The sequence below is a fragment of the Pelophylax lessonae genome (assembly GCF_965119305.1).
Source record: "Pelophylax lessonae genome assembly, chromosome: 2".
Classification (NCBI taxonomy): domain Eukaryota; kingdom Metazoa; phylum Chordata; class Amphibia; order Anura; family Ranidae; genus Pelophylax; species Pelophylax lessonae.
In genome coordinates, this window is record NC_138769.1 from 617630022 (window position 1) to 617654578 (window position 24557).

The following is a 24557-nucleotide window of genomic DNA, read 5'->3' on the forward strand; positions in this document are numbered from 1 at the left end:
CAGCCTCCAGTTTTCTTCTCATCTTTTAATAAATTTTGTAGGGACGTCCAGTTCCTGGTAATGTCACTGTTGTGTCAGATTTTCTCCACTTGAAGATGACGGTCTTCACTGTGTTCCATGGTATATCTAATGCCTTGGAAATTATTTTGAATCCTTCTGATTTATTCCTTTTAATAGTGAGATCCCTCTGATGCTTTGGAAGCTCTCTGCGGACCATGGCTTTTGCTGTAGGATGCGACTAGGAAAATGTCAGGAAGGCCTACTAGAACAGCTGAACTTTATTTGGGGTTAATCAGAGGCACTTTAAATGATGGCCGGTGTGTACTGACTCCTATTTAACATGAGTTTGAATGTGATTGCCTTAATCTAAACACCGCTACATCCCCAGTTATAAGTGCACACCAATGCAACCACATTATTTTTGTTTATTTTTACTTCTCACCCCTAAAGGTTTTCAGTTTGTTTTTCAATTGAGTTGTACAGTTTATAGGTCACATTAACGGTGGAAAAAGTTCTGAAATTATTTTTTTGTCTCATTTTTTACATCACAGAAACCTGACATTTTAACAAGGGTGTGTAGACTTTTTATATCCACCGTATATCCACTGTATATAGTTCTGGGAAGGGCACAAGTATTCTTTTTCTTAATTATGTGCTGCAGTCAGGATTCAAATACTGCTGCATTAGGGAGGCTTGAACCGCTGCTCTCAGACAAAACGCAGCAGCCTGGCTTTTCAGTGATCCAGCACACAGCCTTTCACACCACTTTAGTCAATAGTGCTCTAGCTCCCTGAGCAATGTTGTTGATTAGATATTGGGGGGGCGCATGCCGGACGGCTGGAGAGCTGGACCATTGTGTTGTGTTTGACAGTAGTGATCCGATTCTCCTTCGTATTTCCAACGCAGGGTAGTTTAACTCCTGATCTAGTAAAAAACAACAAAAGAGCAGCAGCATATTTACTACTGTATATGCACCTGACAGCCTTATAGTAATAAATAAGGATGATTCTGTTGGGCTTTACATTTTCTCTAGAATCTAACCTTGATAACGAATGTTTGCATAATTTTCAGGATGACGAATATGTGGTGTATAATGTAAATCAGGTGAAGATGAGATACGTTGTTCTGTTCTGCACTAGCGAAGACACCCCTAATTTGAGAAGTGAACTTGCAGTGACTTTATTAGAGGAGAATCAGCAGATGACAACTTGTGAGCCTACAGAAGGTAAGGCGCTCTGCACAATGTTTACATTTCTAGAATATATACAGTACTGTGCAAGGGTTTTATGCAGGTGTGAAAAATGCTGTAAATTAAGAATGATCTCAGAAATAGACGAGTTAAGTTTACTTTTATCAGTTAACAAAATGGAATATAAATGGACAGAAGAGAAATCCAAATCAAATCAATATTCAGTTTAATCACCCTTTGCCTTCAAAATAGCAAGATGATTCAAAAAGCAATTCTTCTATGTACACTTGCACACAGTTTTTATAAGAACTCAGCAGGTAGGTTGTTCCAAACATGGTGGAGAACTATCCACAGATCTTCTGTGGATGTAGGCTGCCTGAAATCCTTCAGCCTCTTCGTGTAATCCTAGACAGACTCTATATGGTGTTGAGATCAGGGCTCTTTGGGGGACAAACCATCACTTCCAGGACTTGTTGTTGTTCTTTATGCTAAAGATAGTTCTTAATTACATTGGCTGTATGTTTAGGGTCATTGTCCTACTGCAGAATAAATTTGGAGCAAATCACATGCCTCCCTCATGGTATGACATGATGGATAAGTATCTGCCTGTATTTATCATCATTGAGGACACCATTGATCCTGACCAAATCTCCAACTCCATTTGCAGAAATGCAACCCCAAACTTGCAAGGAACCTCCACCATGCTTCACTGTTGCTTGCAGACACTCATTATTGTACCGCTCTCCAGCCTTTCAGCAAACAAACTGCCTCCTGCTACAGCTAAATATTTAGAATTTTCATCAGCTCAGAGCACTTGCTGCCATTTTTCTGCACCCCAGTTTCTCTGTTTTTGTGCATAGTTGAGTTGCTTAGCCTTGTGTCCATATTGGAGGTATGTCTTTCTGGCTGCAATTCTTGCATGGAGACCACTTCCTGTCAGACTTCTCAGGATAGTACAATACCTCACAAAAGTGAGTAACCCCTCACATTTTTGTAGCTACTTTATTGTATCTTTTCATGTGACAACAATTAAGAAATTACACTTTGCTACAATGTAAAGTAGTGAGTTTACAGCTTATATAACAGTGTACATTTGCTGTCCCCTCAAAATAGCTACACACACAGCCATTAATGTCTGAACCGCTTGCAGCAAAAGTGAGTACACCCCTAAATGAAAATGTCCAAATTGGGCCCAAAGTGTCAATATTTTGTGTAGCCGCTATTATTTTCCAGCACTTCCTTAACCCTTTTGGGCATGGATTTCACCAGATGTCACAGTACATGTTGGCATTCGTGGTTCCCTCAATGAACTATAGCTCCCCAGTTTCAGCAGCACTCATGCAGCCCCAGACCATGACACTCCCATCACCATGCTTGACTGTAGGCAAGACACACTTGTCTTTGTACTCCTCACCTGGTTGCTGCCACACAGACTTGACACCATCTAATTCAAATAAGTTTATCTTGGTCTCATCAGACCGCAGGACGTGGTTCCAGTAATCTATGTCCTTAGTCTGCTTGTCTTCAGCAAACTGTTTGTGGGCTTTCTGCCCACAAACAGTTTGCGGCCCCGGTGCTGGTAGATATACTTCTCCAGTCTCAGAGTTGTAATCATTCTTTATAGGAAGGGAGATTAGTGGACTTCTAGTGTCTGAGCAGAACTCTACGAATTACTTCCCAACTGTCCCGGATTCCGCGGGACCGTCCCGAGATTTCAAGTTAGACCCAGGGTCCCGCGGATCTGGGCTGGAGTCCCGGAATCCAGAGCCCAGTGCTGTGAAAAGTTCCAGCACTGGGCTTCATTCAGCATTTAGTGGTGGTATTTTCCTGGGTGCTCTTACACACTGCACCGAGTGACCAGAGCCGCAATCTCTTCTTCTCCTCCTGCATCTTTAAACCTGTCAGTTGTTGCTAGGACCGCCGGCGTCCTAGCCACTGATGACACATTTCGTAGGCCCCTCCCAGCTCCACCCACGGTCTCTGGCTCCGGCTTCCTGCCTCTCAGAAGCTCCCGCATGGTAAGAGGATCCGTGAAGCAGCTTAAAAAAGAGTGAAAGGCAGCGACGAGGAGGCACCGTGAGAGAAGCACAGAGACTGGAACCATTCTCTACGCTGCCTTTGCAAGCCCAGCCAACGATCTGGTCAGTATCATTACGCCCTCAGACCATCCCACCTCCTATTACATCACCCCTTTGACCCCACCATCTCCGCCAGCACGGCTCTATCACCAACCCGACCATCAGCCAGCCGGTCTCCTGATCCCTCTCCTGCCAGATGCCACCGCTGCCCCAGCCAACTCCCCTCTCCAGCATCCCCTGCCAGCAACACTCCCCGCTCCAGCATCCCCTGCCAGCAACACTCCCCGCTCCAGCATCCCCTGCCAGCAACACTCCATCCAAGCCGGGTAGCTCACTAATCCCTCTCCCGCTGTCACAGATACTCGATACCTCCCCACCTGTCACTCCAATCACTCCCTTCACTTCTCTATCTGCCACTTGCAGTCATTTCCCCACCATGCAGCACACCTTCATAGCGACAGTGTTGAATCCTCTAACCAGCCGTAACAACAGCCCCATGTCTTCCAGCATCTTCCCTATCCCCCCTTCATTGCCACAACCCCCCCCCCCCCCCCCGACTCTTCCAGGATCCTCTTCCATTCCCACTCACCAACATCAAAATATATCCTCTATCCCTGCCCTCACCCTCCGCTGGCCCGAGTCATTGTTTTCAGAAACCCTGTGCAGCCACCAAGCGATCCTTCTACAACCCTCCTCTCCCCTCCCCAGAGACTTCAATACTTTCCATTTCAAACACATCTCCCCCTACCCCCACTTACCCTTTTCCCATCCCAACACTCAACCCACACCTTAGGCCCACCCCCACTCCTACTGTCCACCTATGTCTCCCTCACCCCCAGCCCACCTCAGAACAATGACAGGGGGTACACTCATGGGGGGGGGGCACAGTGACAGGGAAGCAGGGTGTGAGACAAGATCTGTTCTAGAAGTGGGGAGAGGATTTTTGCTGGGAGGGGGATTTTGAGATGGAGGGGGGTAGGATTTGTCCTGGACGGTTTTGAAGAGGGGAAGAAGGGTTTGCACTGGGATGGAGGGGTGGGGGGTGATTTGTGCTAAAAACAGGGAGAGGATTTGTGCTTGGAGGGGATTTGGGGATAGGGTATTTGTGCCAGGATGAGGAGGGGAGATTTCAAGGAGATGATTTGCGCTAGAAGTGGGGAAAGGATTTACCCTGGAAGGAGGAGGATCTGAGCTTAAATAGGGATGGGGGGATTTTTTCTTGAATGAGGAAGAGAATGTTTGCTGGGAAAATAGCATTCTATTTCTATTGTTATCCACAGAATGCTGCCCTCTCCATACCGTGGATAACACACCTGTCCTCTGCATACTGTGGATAACACACCTGTCCTCTGCATACTGTGGATAACACACCTGTCCCCTGCATACTGTGGATAACACACCTGTCCCCTGCATACTGTGGATAACACACCTGTCCCCTGCATACTGTGGATAACACTCCTGTCCCCTGCATTCTGTGGATAACACTCCTGTCCCCTGCATTCTGTGGATAACACTCCTGTCCCCTGCATTCTGTGGATAACACTCCTGTCCCCTGCATACTGTGGATAACACTCCTGTCCCCTGCATTCTGTACTCCTGGACTGGGTGCCATAAACTCCTTTACCCAGCACTGACTACAGCCCTCTGTGTGCTACATTCTCCTGATTCTTGAACATATCCTGGACCCTTCCAATTTGTGGTATGTCTCCTAAACCCGACACTAACTGCAGCACTCTCCAACCCCTGTGATTTGTTTTACACACTCCTGCTCTATATACACAATATTGTACATTACATACTATACAGTCTATTTTCTCAACAGTTGCTGGTTGCTATGCAGTCCCTGACTGTTTTAATGAAGTTTTTCTTTAAAGTAAGCTCGCACAAAGCAATCAAAGCATATTTTATAGGTACAAGGAAGCCCGTTTTTTTTTTTTTTTTTTTTTTTAACCATGCCCCTTAAGCCCCTCCCACTGGTAAGAATTTGGCCATACACGCGTTGCCGTGGCGCGCATAGCGCGCTGCAGGTCACTCCTTCCCTCAAGTATCCCTCATTCTGAAGTTAAAATGTTGGGAGGTATGCTCTACAGGCATGAAAAAGAGCCCTAGCAACTTCTTCTCTCGTATGGGCCTGTAACTGGAGGTTATCCAAGATGCCCAAAAGGCAAGGCCTAGGGACTAATGTTAGAGAAATCTGGAACACCCTATTTATGGTGCCCACCACCTCCACCCAATAACGATGCAATTTCAGACATCTCCAAATTAAGTGAATTAAGTCACCATTGTCCCTGAGGCATTTACCACATGTAGAGGAATCCAATATACCCATTTTAGGCAGTCTGATGGATGAAATGAGCTCTTAGGAGTATGTAAAATTGCATGACTGAGACACAATAAGCGAGCATTGAGGCACTTCTTATAAGGCCTCTTAGGAATGAAATGGTCCTTGCAGAAGGAGAAGTTCAACTCCAGGAAAGGCACAAATTGTGATAGGCACATGAGTCATATCAGTGTGGGGCCCAGGTAGAATAACATGTAAAGTAGGCTAGGGCCCAGCGCAATTAGTAGTAGCCCAGAGCAATTCGAGGGGGAAAAGGATATCTTCCACAGTCTATACAGGGTAAACAGAAATGTGTAGTATCCATGTTCATGCCAGCTTCCTCCTACGGATAGAAGAAACAACGAGAACAACTGTATGGGAGCAAAGAAAAAAAGAAAACCGTATTGCAGTATCAGCCAATATCAATTGCGTCTGGGTGCTGCTCCAAAATGGTCATCCAGTCAGACCATGGCATCTTTTGTATTCGTTTAGAAGTGAGCCTTACCATCATAAATGATTCGCAGCTCAGCAGGGAAGAGTTTAGCATACTGCACTACAGACCTTCAGCTGAGAAGTCAGGGTAGATGGATATAGTATTGCCATTATAGTGGAGCCGCTCTTTTTTTCCCTAGCGAGGTGAAGAATAGTTACCTTGTCTTGAAAATTAAGGATTAAGAAGCGTGGAGGGGCCCCTGAGGGAGGGGGGGCATGCATTGTGCTCGCTCAATAACAAGGGTAGATGAGAACATCTCAGCTCCACAGACATTCTACAGCCAGGCGTAAAGGAACCGTTCCAGGCGTGATCTCTCGGATGTCCAGGGAAACCTACAAAGCCGAGATTGTTCCTGCGGTAAAGATTTTCAATATCATCTACACTGCTCAAGAAAATTAAAGGAACACTTTGAAAACATATTAGATCTCAATGGGGAAAAATATCATGCTGGATATCTATACTGATATGGACTGGGTAATGTGTTAGGAAGGAAAGGATGCCATATAGGTTGGTGTAAATGAAAATGATCAACCTACAGAGGGCTAAACTAAAAGACAACCTGAAAATCAAAGTGGAAAAATTATGCAGCAGGCTAGTTCATTTTGCTGAAATTTCATTGCAGCAACTCAAAATGGTAGTTTGTATGCATGCCTGAGAACGTCGGGGGCATGCTTCTAATCAGACGATGGATGGTGTCCTGGGGTATTTCCTCCCAGATCTGGACCAGGGCATCACTGAGCTCCTGAACAGACTGAGGTGCAACCTGTTGGTGTCTGATGGACTGAAACATAATGTCCCAGAGGTGTTTTGTTGGAATTAGGTCAGGAGAGCGTGGGGGCCATTCAATGGTATCAATTCCTCCATTCTTCAGGAACTGGCTGCATACTCTCGCCACAAGAGGCCAGGCATTGTCGTTCACCAGGAGGAACCCAGGACCCATTGTACCAGCGTAAGGTCTGACAATGGGTCCAAGGATTTCATCCTGATACCGAATCACTCCATGGATATGTCTCCACAGACCATCACTGATCCACCACCAAACTGGTCATGCTGAACAATGTTACAGGCAGTATAATGTTCTCCAGGGCTTTTCCAGACCATTTCATGTCTGTTACATATGCTCAGGGTAAACCTGCTCTCATCTGTGAAAAGTACAGGGTGCCAGTGGCAGACCTGCCAATTCTGGTGTTCAATGGCAAATGCCAATCAAGCTCCACGGTTCTGGGCAGTAAACACAGGGCACGCTTGAGGACGTCGGGCCCTCAGGCCACCCTCATGAAGTCGGTTTCTGATTGTTTGGTCAGAGACATTCACACCAGTGGCCTGCTGGAGGTCATTTTGTATTTCTCTGGCAGTGCTTATCCTGTTCCTCCTTGCACAAAGGAGCAGATACCGGTCCTGCTGATGGGTTAAGGACCTTCTATGGTTCTGTCCAGCTCTCCTAGAGTAACTGTCTGTCTCCTGGAATTTCCTCCATGCTCTTGAAACTGTGCTGGGATGACACCAGCACACCTTCTGGCACTGGCATGTATTGATGTGCCATCCTGGAGGAGTTGGACTGCCTGTGTAACCTCTATAGGGTCCAGCAACCTCTATAGTTACCTACCAGCTAACCCTGACCCTAGCCAAATGCAAACCTAGTGAAAAACAGTCAGAAAAGAGGAGTAGGGAAAAAAAGGTCAGTGGCCTCCACCTGTAAAACCATTCCTGTTTTGCAGGTTGTCTCATTGTTGCCCATCTAGTGCACCTGTTGTTAATTCCATCAAAACCAAAAGCATCTGAAACTGATTGACAACCCCCTCTCCTACTTAACTGACCAGATCAATATCCCAGGAATTCAATTGACTTGATGCTATACTCTGAATAAAAAGTGTTCCTTTAATTTTGTTTGAGCAGTGTAACTCAATAGGGCCACTATTTCACCCACGACCGCACACACTGTGTACGAAGTGTCCTCTATAGAACTAATAAGTTCCTCAGTCACCCCTGTTCTTTCCCGCAGGTTTTGCACATTTTGCTTTAATTAAGAGAAATCAATATGAATAGTTTCTATCTATGTAGTGAGGGAAGCTTTACAGTCCTGTATGGCATGCATCTCTTCAAACAGATAATCCTATTGAAGAGGAGCTTAGTTTATGTAAATTCTTCTGTAGTTTTTATAAATTATTTTTAGTTTATGTAAATTCTTGAATGCTTAATCCAAACATGGGTTCCCTTCACTTAAAGCGTTTGTTACCCCAACACTTCATATTCCTGATTTGTGCCTGCTGTACCATGTACTTGTATGAGAAAGTATCCTTTTCTTTTTGTATTGCTTCTTTCATGTAAAATCATTAGTGTTGCTGCTAGTCCCTCTGCTTTCCTATTAAAAATTGACCACTCTAAACAGTAGTGCTCACTGTGGTGATTTCTATAACTAGCTATGCTGGGAACTCAGTGTGCTCTCCTCCAATAATCAGACCTGTCCTGACACTCCCTTGCTGCACAGCCATTCACTGGGAATCTCAGTGTGCTGCTGCTGCTTTTCCTCCTTCCAGCTCTTATGCAGCTGAGAACAGAGGGAATGTGATCCTTTTTTTTAAAAAAAAAAAAGTATTTAGGCAGAGCTCCACTTGTCTGCCTCCTCCACTGCCACATTTGCCACTTTTTGGGGAGAAGGGGGGGAGTGGGTACCTATTTTGACAAGTACCCGCTCCCTCTTCTGGGTGAGGTCGCCACAGCGAACCCCCCACCCCCTCCTCCTTCCCCCCGCAGCTGGTCCATTCCCAAAGCGCAGCACAATTTGCACATGCGCAGTAGGGAACAGGCTGTAAAGCCACAAGGTTTCACAGCCAGTTTCCCTTAGTGGAGATGGTGGCGGCAGCACCCGATAGCCGATTGAAAAATCGGCACGGGTAACGACACCGCTGGATTCCTTGACCGTGTCCTAATATTAAAAGTCTGCAGCTACTGTATTTGCAGCTGCTGTTTTTTCCATTTTTTTTTTCTGAAGGAGCCTGGAGCTCCTCATTATAATGTATTTTTTATATCTATACAAAAATGTTTTGCCTTTCATTTCTATTTAAACTGAATGGGTTGTTTTACAAGGTGATCATTTACAATCATTTAACTGCTATCTTTACACTTTTAGTAAATTAGAACTAATGTGCACTTCTATTTTTTAACAGACGATTCAGTAGAGGATCTTCCTGAAGCAAATTTACCAAAAGGTGGTCTTCAGAGCAAGGATGGGCAACAGATTCCGCTACAGAGCATTCATGTCAAAGCTCAGTTAAAGGACCTTGCTGCTCAGGTACCTGTGACCTTCACACACTCTGGATCCTAAAAGCCAGTCACCATTTTTCCTTCACTTACTTTGTGTCTCCCGTCTCCAATAGGTTATCCTTTTCCAGACCTATAAGAATAATTCCCTTTTTCCAATTGAAGCTAAATATGTTTTTCCTTTGGACGAAACTGCAGCGGTGTGTGGGTTTGAAGCATTTATCAATGGAAAACACATTGTTGGAGAGGTGAACCAAATTGAATATTTAGGATAAACATTTTACTAAAGTTATTTTGCATTAGTCTATTAATAACTTTTTTCTGCATAGGTTAAGGAAAAACAACAAGCACATCGGGAGTACCGAACAGCTATTAGCCAGGGTCATGGCGCTTATCTCATGGACCAAGATGCTCCTGTGAGTTTTATGCGGTTTTCAGTGTTAAAATATGTATATAAGGTGATTTCAAGCTGGATGTATGAGTAAAATTATGAAACACTGTAGGAGATTTACTAATACTGGAGCACTCCAAATCTGATGCAGCTCTGTGCATTGTAGTTAACCAGCTTCTAACTTCAACTTGTTCAATTAACCTTTGACAAAAAAAAATAGCTGGAAGCGAATTGGTTTCTGTGCAGAGCTGCACCAGATTTAGCATGCTTCAGTTTTAGTAAACCCCCCTACTGTGTATTAATACTGAAAACCTCACATGCTTCTTATAATCATATCTCTTCAGAGAAGAGTTAAAAAACAAGCTGACACCTGTAAGCACAGTTCTTCTTCATTGTGGTTTTATATTCTACATGTTAATCGCCTAAAGCATGGGTGTCCAACCTTTTGGCTTATTGGGGCCACATTGAGTGTAGAGAAATTTTCTCGGGCCGCATATAAAATATATACTATAGTTAAGGTATATAAGTAAAATGCTGCCGCGCCATTCCCGTGCCGCCACGCCCCCCGCACTAATTTAACACAACTAGAGGATAATCAAATTAAATGGAATCAGTATACAGAGGTTTACTTCTTCTGAGAGGTATTAAAGGAACACTCTAACCACCATGACCACTTCAGTGATTTGAAGTGGTCATGGTGGTAGGAGTCAGAAACACTGCACATGCTTGCCTCCCCCCCTCCCCTCCAAGGCAGCCTCTGCCTACCATTAGTTGGAAGCCGCTGTGGCCGTGCCCCCAACCTGACTTCCTTCCTCCCTAGCAAAAAGAAAATTGTCAGGGGGCAGTGGGCCGCATTGCCTGCGGTTCCGGGCCGCATGAGGCCCCCGGGCCGCAGGTTGGACATGCCTGGCATAAAGGAAAACCCCCCAGTTATTGTTGGGAGCTCACTTTGATATTCAGAATACGTACGAATATGAATGCAGTAGGTTCAGCAAGTGACTGCAATAAACCCTCTAGTAAATGTGAACTGTAATACGGTAGTTAAAACAAAAACGTAATCTCCTGCAGTTTACAAGTTCTCAGATGTGGTGACTAGATTTGTTTTTTTAGACTTTCTTCGCTTTCATTTTACTTTGTGATCCTGCCAGTAACACATTTCCTGTCATTGGGTGACAACAACCACCAACTGTACTGTCTGTACTCTAGCAATGGAGTAGCAGTGTTGTCACCCTAGGACAGAAAGTGTGTTTAAGACTACAGAACACCTACCCCTCTTCATAGCATGGGGGTGTGTGTTCTGTAGTTCACAAAAGTGAGCTGGGAAGGTCTGATACCATTGTTTGAGGTAACATGCAGAGTGCACAGAACACAAGATAGCAGTGGATTTTTGGCAGAATTGACAGGTATTTTTTTTACACTTCTTAAACTGATATAACAAAACACTTTCAGTTTTAGAGACCAAAAGCGAGCAAGATCATTGTTAGGGTTCACATACAGTATTCACAAATAATGTATGGTAATGAAGAAACTGCATTTATTATACTTGTGTAAAATTATTCTATATATTACTAAGACATCTGATTATTGCTGCACTACAGCATTACACAAGTCCCAGAGTGTGAACAATTTATTTAATAATTTTACTTTAGACCATTTTTTTAAATTTTTTGCAAACACTGTATATATTGTCTTTTGCATCGCTGTTGAGTGATGGTCATTACTTTTGTGTTGTAGGATGTCTTCACAGTGAGCGTTGGGAATCTGCCCGCCATGGCAACTGTCATCATTAAAGTCACCTATGTAACGGAACTGAAATGTTCATATTCTTGTGTGTCCTTCTCTATTCCTGGAACTGTGGCTTCTTGGCAAGAAGATCAAGCACTGAAAGAAAATACCCAGGTAACTGTACTACTCATTATTATGCTTTGGTTATTATGTTTATTATACTCTGTATACACACTTTATATATTAAAATTAATAGACAAATTCCCAGTGAGCCAAATAGCCAATGAGTGTGAAATATTACAGCTGGTGCTTTAATTAATCTTTAGCATTTTTTTTTTTTTTCCAAAATAGCATTTTCTATTGTTGTTTTGGTAATTGTACATATTCCCTAGATCGGGCATCACTAAATGGCGGCCTGCGGTCCGCATCCGGCTCTATCAGGACCGCCGCAATCACGCCATTTGGCTGCTGCTTTTCTTCTCAGCCTCTGCCACTGTCATTAGCAAAGCAGGGCCGGAGGCGGGACAGTTCTGGACTGGGGGCGGGACCGGCATTGCATGGAGAGAGGCAGCTGCCTGAATTAACTTTTCACTTTGGAGGTGATTGGCTGGGAGTCACACAGTCGGCTGCCTCTGTGTATGCGGTGCTGCTGTTCCTCTGCCTTCGGTTCAAGATTGTTTTGCCTCTTGCTCTCCGCTCTGTGTAAGGTAGGAGAGTGAAGGGAGGACATGGCTGTGATCTTGTGGAGGATGGGGAGCAGGGGTCATGTACAGGGGGGTAGTGCAGTGTGTGGGGATTAATGTAAAGGGGAGCAATGCTGTGGGGGTGATTTGAAGGGTGCAGTGCTGTGGGGGGGGGGGGGATTTGAAGGGGGTAGTGCTGTGGGAGGGGGGGAGGTGAAGGGAGCAGTGGTGTGTGTGGGGGTGATGCAAAGGGGGACAGTGTTGTGGCGGGGGGGTGTGAAAGGGGCAGTGCTGTGGGGGTGATATGTTAAGGGGGCAGTGGTGTGTTGATGTAAAGGGAGACAGTGCTTTGGGGGTGATATGTGAAGGGGGCAGTGGTGTGTTGATGTAAAGGGAGACAGTGCTTTGGGGGTGATATGTGAAGGGGGCAGTGGTGTGGGGGGGATGTGAGAGGGACAGTGCTGTGGGGGGGGGATAAGGGGGCAGTGCTGTGGGGGGTATATTAGGGGGCAGTGCTGTGGTGGGAGGTAAAGGGGACAGTGCTTTGGGGGGGGGATATGAATGGGGCAGTACTGCAGGAGTTATATGTGAAGGGAGGCAGTGCTGTGGGTTGGGGGTTGTGAAAGGTGCAGTGCTGTGGGGGTGATATGTTAAGGGGGCAGTGGTGTGTGTGTGTGTGTGTGTGGGGGGGGGGGGTGATGTAATGGGAGACAGTGCCGTGAGGGGGATGTGAAAGGGACAGTGCTTTGGGGGTGATATGTGAAGGGGGCAGTGGTGTGGGGGGGGGATGTGAGAGGGACAGTGCTGTTGGGGGGATGTGAGAGGGACAGTGCTGTTGGGGGGATGTGAGAGGGACAGTGCTGCTGGGGGAGGGAGATAGGTGAAGGGGGCAGTGCTGTGGGGGGGAAGGTGAAGGGGGCAGTGCTGTGGGGGGGATATTAGGGGGGCAGTGCTGTGGAGGAGCTAAAGGGGGCAGTGCTGTGGGGGGGGATAAAAAGCGGACAGTGCTGTGGGGGGGGGATATGAATGGGGCAGTGCTGCAGGAGTTATATGTGAAGGGAGGCAGTGCTGTGGGTTGGGGGTTGTGAAAGGGGCAGTGCTGTGGGGGTGATATGTGAAGGGGACAGTGGTGTGTGTGTGTGTGTGGGGGTGATGTAAAGGGAGACAGTGCTGTGTGGGGTAAGTGAAAGGGACAGTGCTGTGGGGATATGTGAAAGGAGACAGTGCTGTGTGTGGTGATGTGAAGGGGGACAGTGCTGTGTGTGGTGATGTGAAGGGGGACAGTGCTGTGTGTGGTGATGTGAAGGGGGACAGTGCTGTGTGTGGTGATGTGAAGGGGGACAGTGCTGTGTGTGGTGATGTGAAGGGGGACAGTGCTGTGTGTGGTGATGTGAAGGGGGACAGTACTGTGTGTGGTGATGTGAAGGGGGACAGTGCTGTGTGTGGTGATGTGAAGGGGGACAGTGCTGTGTGTGGTGATGTGAAAGGGGACAGTGCTGCGTGTAGGGGGTGGTGATGTGAAGGGGGACAGTGCTGTGTGTGGTGATGTGAAGGGGGACAGTGCTGTGTGTGGGGGGTGGTGATGTGAAGGGGGACAGTGCTGTGTGTGGTGGGTGATGATGTGAAGGGGGACAGTGCGGTGTGTGGTGATGTGAAGGGGGACAGTGCTGTGTGTGGGGGGTGGTGATGTGAAGGGGACAGTGCTGTGTGTGGTGATGTGAAGGGGGACAGTGCTGTGTGTGGTGGGTGGTGATATGAAGGGGACAGTGCTGTGTGTGGTGGGTGGTGATGTGAAGGGGGACAGTGCTGTGTGTGGGGGGTGGTGATGTGAAGGGGGAAAGTGCTGTGTGTGGTGGGTGGTGATGTGAAGGGGACAGTGCGGTGTGTGGTGATGTGAAGGGGGACAGTGCTGTGTGTGGTGGGTGGTGATGTGAAGGGGGAAAGTGCTGTGTGTGGTGATGTGAAGGTGGACAGTGCTGTGTATGGTGATGTGAAAGGGGACAGTGCTGCGTGTGGTGATGTGAAGGGGGACAGTGCTGCGTGTGGGGGGTGGTGATGTGAAGGGGGACAGTGCTGTGTATGGTGATGTGAAGGGGGACAGTGCTGTGTGTGGTGATGTGAAGGGGGACAGTGCTGTGTGTGGGGGGTGGTGATGTGAACGGGGACAGTGCTGTGTGTGGTGGGTGATGATGTGAAGGGGGACAGTGCTGTGTGTGGGGGGTGGTGATGTGAAGGGGGACAGTGCGGTGTGTGGTGATGTGAAGGGGGACAGTGCTGTGTGTGGTGGGTGGTGATGTGAAGGGGGACAGTGCTGTGTGTGGTGGGTGGTGATGTGAAGGGGGACAGTGCTGTGTGTGGTGGGTGGTGATGTGAAGGTGGACAGTGCTGTGTGTGGGGGGTGGTGATGTGAAGGGGGACAGTGCTGTGTGTGGTGGGTGGTGATGTGAAGGGGGACAGTGCGGTGTGTGGTGATGTGAAGAGGGACAGTGCTGTGTGTGGTGGGTGGTGATGTGAAGGGGGACAGTGCGGTGTGTGGTGATGTCAAGGGGGACAGTGCTGTGTGTGGTGGGTGGTGATGTGAGGGGGGATAGTGCGGTGTGTGGTCATGTGAAGGGGGACAGTGCTGCGTGTGGGGGGGGGGGGGTGATGTGAAGGGGGACAGTGGTGGGTGGTGATGTGAAGGGGGACAGTGTGGTGTGTGGTGATGTGAAGGGGGACAGTGCTGTGTGTGGTGTGTGGTGGGTGGTGATGTGAAGGGGGAAAATGCTGTGTGTGGTGATGTGAAGGGGACAGTGCTGCGTGTGATGATGTGAAGTGGGACAGTACTGTGTGTGGGGGGTGGTGATTTGAAGGGGGACACTGTGGTGGGTGGTGATGTGAAGGGCGACATTGCTGTGGGTGGTGTGTGGTGATGTGAAGGGGGACAGTGCTGTGTGTGGTGGGTGGTGATGTGAAGGGGGACAGTGCTGTGGGTGGTGATCTGAAGGGGGACAATGCTGTGTGGGGCGGGGGGGGTGGTGATGTGAAGGGGGACAGTGCTGTGGTTGGGAAGATGTGAAGGGGGAAAAGCAGCTGCACAGAAAACGTGCAGGGGTACCATTGACTCTTAAACGCAATGAAATACAAGGTGCGGTTTCCCGCACATGGAAATTGCATGGTGCAAACACGCCATGCAGCTTCCATGCGACTGCATTTTTTTAAAAGGTGCCAGGGCTTTTTCCCAGCAGAAAACAGACACAGCAGCCCATTCAAATTAATGGGCTGTCGTGCCTGCACACCTGGGATGTGATGTAAAGAATCCGAATTATCACACAAAAATGCAATCTGGACCTCTGCTGGGAGAACATTTTACTAATCGGACCTCCATGAATATTAATTCAATACCCCTGCCCTAGATCATTAACATTGCCTTTTGAACATTCATTTGTCCAGCCCTAATCTATAAAACTACAGTTTCCCCTAACTTTTCTTTTTTTCCCCTCAGGATACCGTAACAACAGTGGGAATTGAAGGTGACAAGGCAGCGCAGGGGTAAGTGTGATCGATTTTAAAGGAGTTAAAGTGGAGCTAAACTCTCACAAAAGGATACTGAGTTTTGTAAAATGCTGTAACAGGATTGCATTTTTTCTTTTAACCCATATTTCTCCTCAGCTTTGTTCATGTTTTCTTTCCCTGAACTGTGCACATCTCCCTGCACTGTGCACATCTTGTAGACTCTTTGTATAGATGTGTGCATTCTCTAGAAGTGGCTTAACATCACAGTTTTACTGGGGTGACTTTAGCAGAACATGCCAGTGTACTGTACATTGGGACGCTACTTGTAGTCCCACTTGGCAGTGCGAAGAACAGTTTGACAACACTGCAACTAAACTGAGCAAATGATTCTAGGTAAGGAACTGCCTGTGGAAACACCTCACTTGCATGTTTCAGGCCTCATGCATATGGACAATTAGTGGCTCTGTGCGCTGGGACAGAAATATGTCAGGCACTTCCTGGTGCCAGGGGAGCCGCATACAGCCAACAATGCAAGTAAATGGCTGTGGGAGGTCATGCTCGGGTAAATGTTAATTGCTTTGGCATTGGCATTTACCTGTACATGCACATATTGTGGTTCTTTTCAAACGTGAAAGTGGCATGTTGAATTGGTGTATGTGGATGCATGGGTAAATGGCGGCGTGTAAGCAATCAGCCTTTAACTGAGCACAGTGGCATACACCCCTTCACTTGTATTGGCAGCTGAACCTTGCATTGTACTGCTCCCTTGGTGCCAGAAAGCACCAGGGATTTTACTCAGCACTCACAGGGACTGTTAATCATCCATGTGCATGAAGCCTAGAAAGCAGAACTTTGAAAATAAACTATTTTTATATTTTATTTTTATTTACAGGGACACGTGCAACAACATATTTGATATGTGTTTTGGGCTTAGATGCACTTTAAAGCTTAAGTGCAGTCAAAATCAGAAAAAACAGCACAAGGGACATAGCTTACAGTCAGTAGGATATGTCCCTTGGGCTGATTTCTCTTCTTTTTGTAGTAATCCTCTTTTGTCCTAACCACCATCCCATCACCCCCACCCCCTGCTGCTGTTAGCTGGGTTTATACAGCTAAAGGGCTCAAGAGAGCCTGACTATGCCCTCCCTTTTTGTCCATCTGCTGCATTCATAGAAGCCATACTACAGCTTCTGTGAATGAAACAGGATCTAAGAATAGAGGACGGGTGGATGATAGCTCTCCATTCATAGGCCCTGTTCCATTCATAAAAGCTATAGTATGGTTTCAATTAATGGAGCAGCTAGGGAGAAGGGAGTGTGCATAGTTGGGCTCTCTTGATGAGAATCTGTGACAGCCCCTCAATTTTATTAACCCCCACGCAACAGAAAACCAGCAGTGCAGATGAGAGGGGTAGAACAGAAGAGGATCACTACTAGTAGAAGAAAAAGTGTCAGAAGAAACACATTCTACTGACTGTAGGTTATGTCCTTTGTGCTAAATTTACAGTTTTGATTTTTTCTGAACTTAGGCTATAATTCTGACAATGGCATTATTGCATTTAAAGTGTAATATTGTAAGCACACAACACAGTCCATTTTTAAGATGCAAATTATTGTTATATTTTTTTATCAAAGATCAAAATATTAGCAATATATACCATACAGCATGTGTAGAAGGACAGGTGACAAATAACATATGAAACATGATATACTGTAATGTCCTAGGGAATTAGAAAGTCTGCTATTTAAAACATCAATATCCTATCCAAAAACTCATGAGTAGTACAAATTTACAGAAGATTACATGATAGATAAAGCTACTGGCACCATGTACTTTGTAACAAAGAGAAAGGAACTTTGTCAAACAGGGAACAAACAACTCCCTTTCCCAAGTTTAAAATCCAGCAATAGGAGTAAAACTTCTCGTAAAGATCATAGCAGATTGGCATTTAGGTGTGGCTTTCTCATTTGTGGACCTCTTGAGAAATATTAGATGTCAGTTGGTGACTCAACCCACAGTCTTAATCAAATGGCTCTGCCAGCAAAAGGTTGAGATCTGCAGAAGACTACTGCTCTGTGATATTGATATGGACTTACCAAATAAAATACAACATAAAATACCATGCCATCATCATCATCATTTTTGAATTTTCCAGCATTGACTTCCTTTGCAGCCTTCAAGGTTCGGTCTTATAATATATCACCGTTCATTTAAAAGTTGGAGCAGTTAGCATTGATGACAGTGTATGTACCAGGATAGAAAACCGGTTACAGGAGCATGTCCAGAGGGTGGTGATAAATGGTGTATATTCAGAATGGTCTGGAGTTGTGAGCGAGGTGCCCCAGGGCTCTGTCCTAGGACTAATTCTGTTGAACCTGTTCATAAATGATACAGAGGTGGATAAAAGTAGCTCAATCTCAGTATTTGATGATATATATCTAAGCATGGTAGTCCCCTCACAACCGGTATAGCAAGTTTAAAGGAAGACCTTGATAAAATAGAGGAATGGGCAACTACATGGAATATGAGGTTTAATATTGACAAATGTAAAGTAATGCACTTGGGGCTAGACATTTGAATGCAAGTTACTTGCTAGGAGGGGCAACCTCTGGTGGAATCAAGGATGTAAAAGGATCTGGGGGTCCTAGTAGATCACAGGCTCAGCAACAGCATGCAATGCCAAGCTGCAGCAAGCAAGGCTAATTGAATATTAGCATGCATTATAAAGGGTATCTGGCCTAAGGCTCCCCCCTTCGTCACGGTCCCTAGGCGTATGGTAATTAGAGTGTGGCAGCAGGCTAGGGAGTTATACAGGACTGACTCCAATTTTTCTCCCCATATACCCCTGTGAGGTTATCAGTGGCTTCAACATCTTTTCAGCATAACGAAACCTCAGGTTTTGGTCCTTAAAGGGATTACGTCTCTGAAACACATTTTTATAGAATGTAGATTTTCCTCCTTCTCAGAGTTGAGAGAAAAGTTTGCTCTTCCTGCAAGATCCTATATGGGGCCTTTTACACTGACAGAGACAAGCTGCTATTTACCCTGAGGTTAGTCCCTACTGTACACACTGCCAGTCCTCCCCTGGTACATTTATTCACATGGTTTAGTTATGCCCCGCTATTCAACCTTACTGGGCAGCGGTGATTATTGTTTTAAACAATTTTGGTGATTGAGCCCTAACACAGAACCTTGCATTAGCGCTGTTGGAGGATGTTGTAGCTACTAGACACCAGAAACTCTTTCTATTATCTGCTCTGTATTAAGCCAGGAGGGAAATTCTTATTAGATGGAAACAGCCTGCTCCACCGACGATGGGTACCTAGACGGCTGCAGTGAATGTGGTTTTGCCATTATATAAATTGACTTATGAAAACAGGAACTGTTCTAAAAAGATTGATCAGGTCTGGTGGAATTGGATAGATGCATATGGTTCTATCAGTACGGGAACTTTTTGAGCTATCTGCATGTATAATTTGCTGTTTGCTTACCTCCCCTTCCCTTTCCCTGCCCCCCCCCCCTTTTAGCCAGGCAATGATATATTTATGTTTGCTTACTCTACTCATTTGATCCAGGTTTGTGATTAAAGGTTGAAAGGTGATACCTGTCTTTCTTTGTAAACCAACCCTCCTTAATGGCATCTTTATTGTATTGTACTGACTGTGATCTGTGATGTTATTTTGTTATGTGAATAAACCTATTTCTGTTAAAAAAAAAAAAAAGGGTTATCTACTCAAGAAATAACACTATAATTCTACTACTTTATAAAACTCTGGTTGGGCCAAATCTTCAGTATGCTGTTCAGTTCTGGTCACCAGTCCTCAGGAAGGATGTGCTGGAACTAGAGAGAGTCCAGAGAAGGGCAACAAAACTAATAGGGTGACTGGAGCACCTCAGTTATGAGGAACAAGTACAAACATTAAACTTATTTCTCTAACGTCCATTGACAGATGCAGCCTCATCTTCATTCGCTGAATGGGTTATGCTCCTCCCTGCAGTAGTAGCCTAGGCAGGAAAAATTTAAATGTACACGCCCATGGGGCTGTCCCCTGTACGGCACAGGCATAACCCACACACACTCAGCTCAGCAAACCAGCTTGTTTCTGCCTAGAGAAGGAGTAGGACCTAGGTTTCCTGCTGGGACTTTGGTCTCGGTTTTTTATTCTTTTCAGAATATTTTAATATATTTCTCTTTGCTCACTCGTTAGTGTTCAGGGGGATTCTCCGATTGATCTACAAGCAATGCCGGCTGGGGCTTCGCACTGGATAATTTAGATCTTTATGGTCCCCCCAGCCTGGCCTACCAGCGTGAGCAGGTTATAGTCCCGCACTAGGCCTCGTCACGACGGTGCCCCTTTCCGGATGGGATGAGCCTGCGAGCGGATGCCTCGCCGGGACGCGGCGACCTGGAATGCCCTGAGTCGCAGCGTACCCCTCGGCTGGCAGCACCCCCACTTCGGGTGGGAGGAGGTCTGCCCGGAGCGGAGCCCACCTGGTCCATAGTATGGTGAGTAAATGTGACCTCCCCTTGTTCCTGGTGGCCTTGGGGGGATGTTGGCCCTCTCCTGGGGATAATAGGACCTCCACCAGATGGGATTGGCTTCTCACCTTCCTGCAAGACCCAAGCGGGCCAGCAATCGCATATATCAAGGATATAGGACTCCAGGAAAGGGCCTCCCTGCTTATCACCTCCGGGGATCACGAGACATATATGGGGGAAAGATATGGCAAAATCTAGAGCTCTCTGCTTGGTAATTCAAATGGGCTTTATTAAAGAAAATGTAATCAACTCACATTTACAAGGCACTCAGCCGTGCCTGCTGTATTGGCAAGATCGTGGTCTGTGCACCGGAGAGAAGGTCTGCGTCGGCCACGCACGCTCCGCCCCCCCTATACGGGTTACGTCGAGCGTGATGCTCCTCTGACTTCCTCGGTAGTTAGACGGTGCCCCCTATGGTAGACCACCCTGTTTCCAGGTTGAACAATTCTACTATTGTGCCTGTGGAAGATTCCCCAGTTTTCACGGATCCGGTGGACAGGCGGGTGGAGTCCCTTTCCCGCCATCTTCACATGTTGGTGGGTTCCATTTTGAAACTGGTCTTTGTGTCTGTTCTTTGTGTCTGTTTTTAGTATCACAGATGGTTACTGAATGGATTAGGGTTCTGAAAGGGAACATGGACCCTGACGTAGTTCCCCCAGAACTGCTGGAACTTTTGGACCAGATGGCCCAGGCCCTGGTGTTCCTGTGTGTTGCGTCCCTGGATGCGGCTCCCCTTGTGGCCACAGTTTCGGCTGTGGGGATTGCCTTAAGGTGCGTGATTTAGCTGAAGAGCTGGTCAGCTGACCAAGCTTCTAAGAAAGCCCTGACAGATCTCCCTTTTCCGGGAGAGCATTTGTTTGGCAACTCAAGGGACTGACTGGTGGGAAGAGTACTCTTCTTTCTCAATCCTCCAAAGGTAAAACAACCGTGCCAAGCGGGGTCTTTCCTTTACTACTCATAGATGGTTTTTTCGTACCCCCGGGGTGCAAGAAAAAAGGTAAGCTGTTCAGAGCTTCTGGAGGGGCTAAGAAGCACTGGGGCAAATCCAAAGGCAGTCAGTCCGGTGCTGCGGACAAGTTCTTTTTAGCATGAAGGGGCGCCCTCACCCGTTTCTGGGGTGGGGGGACATCTGCGCTTCTTTCAGGAACCCTGGACTTCCTTTGTTCAAGACAAATGGGTTCGCAAACTGATTTGTTCCGGGCATAAGATCGAATTTTGTTCCTGGCCGGGGGACAGGTTTTTTCAGTCAAATCTTCACCTGTCTCCAGAGCGTTTGATCAATCAACAAGGGGGCACCAAGAGTGTCCTGGCGGCCAAGGAGGTAGCCGAGATTCTGGTTTGTTTGGAAGCCAATATTCCAGCTCTTTCTGCAGTCTACATCCCAGGTGTGGAGAATTGGCAAGCAGATTACCTAAGTCGTCAGATGTTGGATCAAGGGGAATGGTCCCTTAACCCGGAGGTGTTTCACCTCCTGTGTGCCCGTGGGGGACTCCGGAGGTGGATCTGTTTGCGCCTCGCCTCAACAGAAAGGTTCAGCGGTTTGTGGCCAGGTCTCGAGATCCTCTGGCCAATGCCACAGACGCTCTGGTGGCTCCTTGGAGCCAGTATCGGCTGATTTATGCCTTCCCTGGCTCGTTCTCCTGCCGAGGTTTCTCTGCCAGGTGGCGGTGGAAGGTCATGCTGGTGGCACCAGACTGGCCTCGGTAGTCTTGGTGCGCAGACCTGGTAAAACTGGTTGTGGATTTTCCATGGTGACTTCCCCTGCGGGAAGATCTGCTGTCTCAGGGACCGCTCTTCCATCTTGCTTTACGGTCGCTGGCTTTAACGGCTTGGCTGTTGAAAGCAAGGTTTTGAGGGATAGAGGCCTTTCTGACTCAGTGATTCCTACCCTTTTGTAGGCCAGGAAGTCGACATCTAGGAAGATTGATCATCGTACTGTACGTGGCAATCGTACATTTAGAAACAAGATATACCTGTGCTCAGATCCCAATAGCTTGTACATGCATACATGGGCATCCGCATGGGGGGCAAGTGCCCCCCCCCCCGATCTCAACTTCCCCTTTAGAGTGATTGTTAAGCCACTTTATACTATCCAGTCTAGTCTGTTTAATAATCCTGTGTGCCCATGCCCGTGTGTCTGTGTTTTAAAAAAAAATAGCCCATTCTTTATTAGTTTTCCGAGCGCCGATCGCCACTCACCTGACCCGCCAGCTCTCTCCTCTCCCTGTCTGACAGCTGCCTGCAGCGGGAGGGGCCAAGGTTTCCCTGCTGACATCAGTCGGCAGGGGAGGAGAGGCCGAGAGGAGGAGAGATGCGGCGAGTCACGTGAGCGGCAATCAGCGCTCTAAAAGCTGGTAAAGAGCGGCTTATTTTTCCCCTTTAAAAATAAATACTCGCGACTCGCGGCTCGCGTGTTGACTGACATCAGCAGTCGCGCGGACCACTGTCCTCAGCCCCAGGCCCTGATGCTATCATTCCAGGAGAGGGGGAGCCCGGAGCAAGGAAATTGAGGAACTTTGTGGCCCCCTGCACAGAGGCACGGCACGTGATGTCACAGCACGTACTGACGTCACGTGCATGCATGCACCGCCTGCACGAACCCAAAACAGAGAGGGTCAGCTATGCTTTTGCATCGGGTTTCTCAAACCTTTGAATGCCCGCGCTTTATTTGATAATAACTAAGCCCCTCCCCTAAATGACATTGTTGAAAAGGGATGGGGCATGGCTGACCTTAAAATGATGCCCCCCCCCCCCCTGGAAAAAGTTCTGCGGTTGCCCATGCATGCATATAATCTACCAGGTGCTAAAGGGGTGTGACCACATTAACACTAAAAATACTGGATGAACCCTCTGCACACTGCTTTACCCTTTCATGCAATTTTTTCAAAAAACAAAGTAGGGATATTTAGTTCACACATATTGCAATAAATGTTTAAGCTGGCTAACTGTGTCAAAGTAATCCCTCTTTAGCCAGTCCTACACTGCTTTGCCACTGCAAATGCTACTGTTGACACAATGCTAACCTGGGCCAAAAGACACAAAATGGGGGAGAGCTACACGGTTAAGGTGCATTGTATCCACAGTAGCATTTGCAGCGTGTTTTTCCAGTGTTTTTAGTGTTAATATGGTCACACCCCCTTAGTACCTGGTAGATTATATGCATGTACAAACTATTGGGATCTGAGGACGGGTATATCTTGTTTCTACTGTATTGCAGGTCAGTGGCCAGACCTAAACTGTGTAGCTCTCCACCATGTTGTGTCTTTTTGCAGCAGATTGGCATTGTGTCCACAGTAGCATTTGCAGTGGTAAAGCAAAGTAGGACTGGCTAAAGAGGGGTTTACTTTGACACAGTTGGTCAGCTTAAACATGTATTGCAATATGTGTTAACTAAATATCCCTGTTTTTTATTGCAAAGTTTGCTTGAACGGTTATAGCAGTGTGCAGAGGGGTCATCCAGTATTATAAGAGATCACAATTTTCAAATATCTAATTGGCGCTTCCTATGTGTGGTTTTAGCAGAGAGTGTGGATAGTTTAGAAAACTTTTAGATGGGCATCTTAACAAGCACAATATGCAATACACACGCATAGGTTAAACTAGATAGACCGGCGTCTTTAGAGTTACGATGGCAAACTGCACTCCATCATCGTTGCCCCTAGAAAAAAAAAATGCCCCTGCGGCAGCGATGTCACTCGAAGGAGAAAATGCATCAGTGGTGTTGCTAAAAAAAATTGCCCTGGTTTGCTGGTGTCAGTCTGAGGAGGTCTAATGGGCATCTGTGACAGTGGGATAAAGGAGAGGAGGGTTGCTGGGAAGTGGGCTCTGATTGGTGCATAGAAATAAAGTGATCTTTGGGTGCGTGAGGGAGAAAGCGGGGCTAAAAGGACTTGTTCAGACCTGTGGCTATCATTGCTGCCCTCGGAAAACTGATTCCTGGTGGATTCCTTTTCAGAGGGTGTTTGACAGAAGGAGGGATACAGTATCTCACAAAAGTGAGTACACCCCTCACATTTTTGTAAATATTTTATTATATCTTTTCATGTGACAACACTGAAGAAATAACACTTTTCTACAATGTAAAGTAGTGAGTGTACAACTTGTATAACCGTGTAAATTTGCTGTCCCCTCAAAATAACTCAACACGCTAGCCGTTAATGTCTAAACCGCTGGCATCAGGACAGCATCAGATTGCCCACTGCATATTTAGTAATACATTTTAAACCTTTGATTGCCAGTGACACACACACCCACACACTAAACACCTCCTTGACTAGTATAGTGTCTGAACGGATCCATATCTTTGATTAAATCAGAACTATACTAGCGTCCCCAATAGTTTATTATAGTGTTCCCAAAATGCAGCTTTAGCAGAATCAGCA

General features: G+C 46.6%; 1 protein-coding gene across 1 annotated transcript in view; it reads left to right on the plus strand.

The window, feature by feature from the left end:
- PARP4 (poly(ADP-ribose) polymerase family member 4) overlaps positions 1-24557 on the plus strand; it is a 351198-nt gene that overhangs the window by 116246 nt on the left and 210395 nt on the right. Inside the window, exons 13-18 of the mRNA XM_082247633.1 lie at positions 1072-1225; positions 9248-9372; positions 9458-9589; positions 9671-9757; positions 11467-11631; positions 15625-15671. Coding sequence (XP_082103759.1) covers positions 1072-1225; positions 9248-9372; positions 9458-9589; positions 9671-9757; positions 11467-11631; positions 15625-15671 — 710 coding nt within the window. The remainder of the gene's footprint in view (positions 1-1071; positions 1226-9247; positions 9373-9457; positions 9590-9670; positions 9758-11466; positions 11632-15624; positions 15672-24557) is intronic.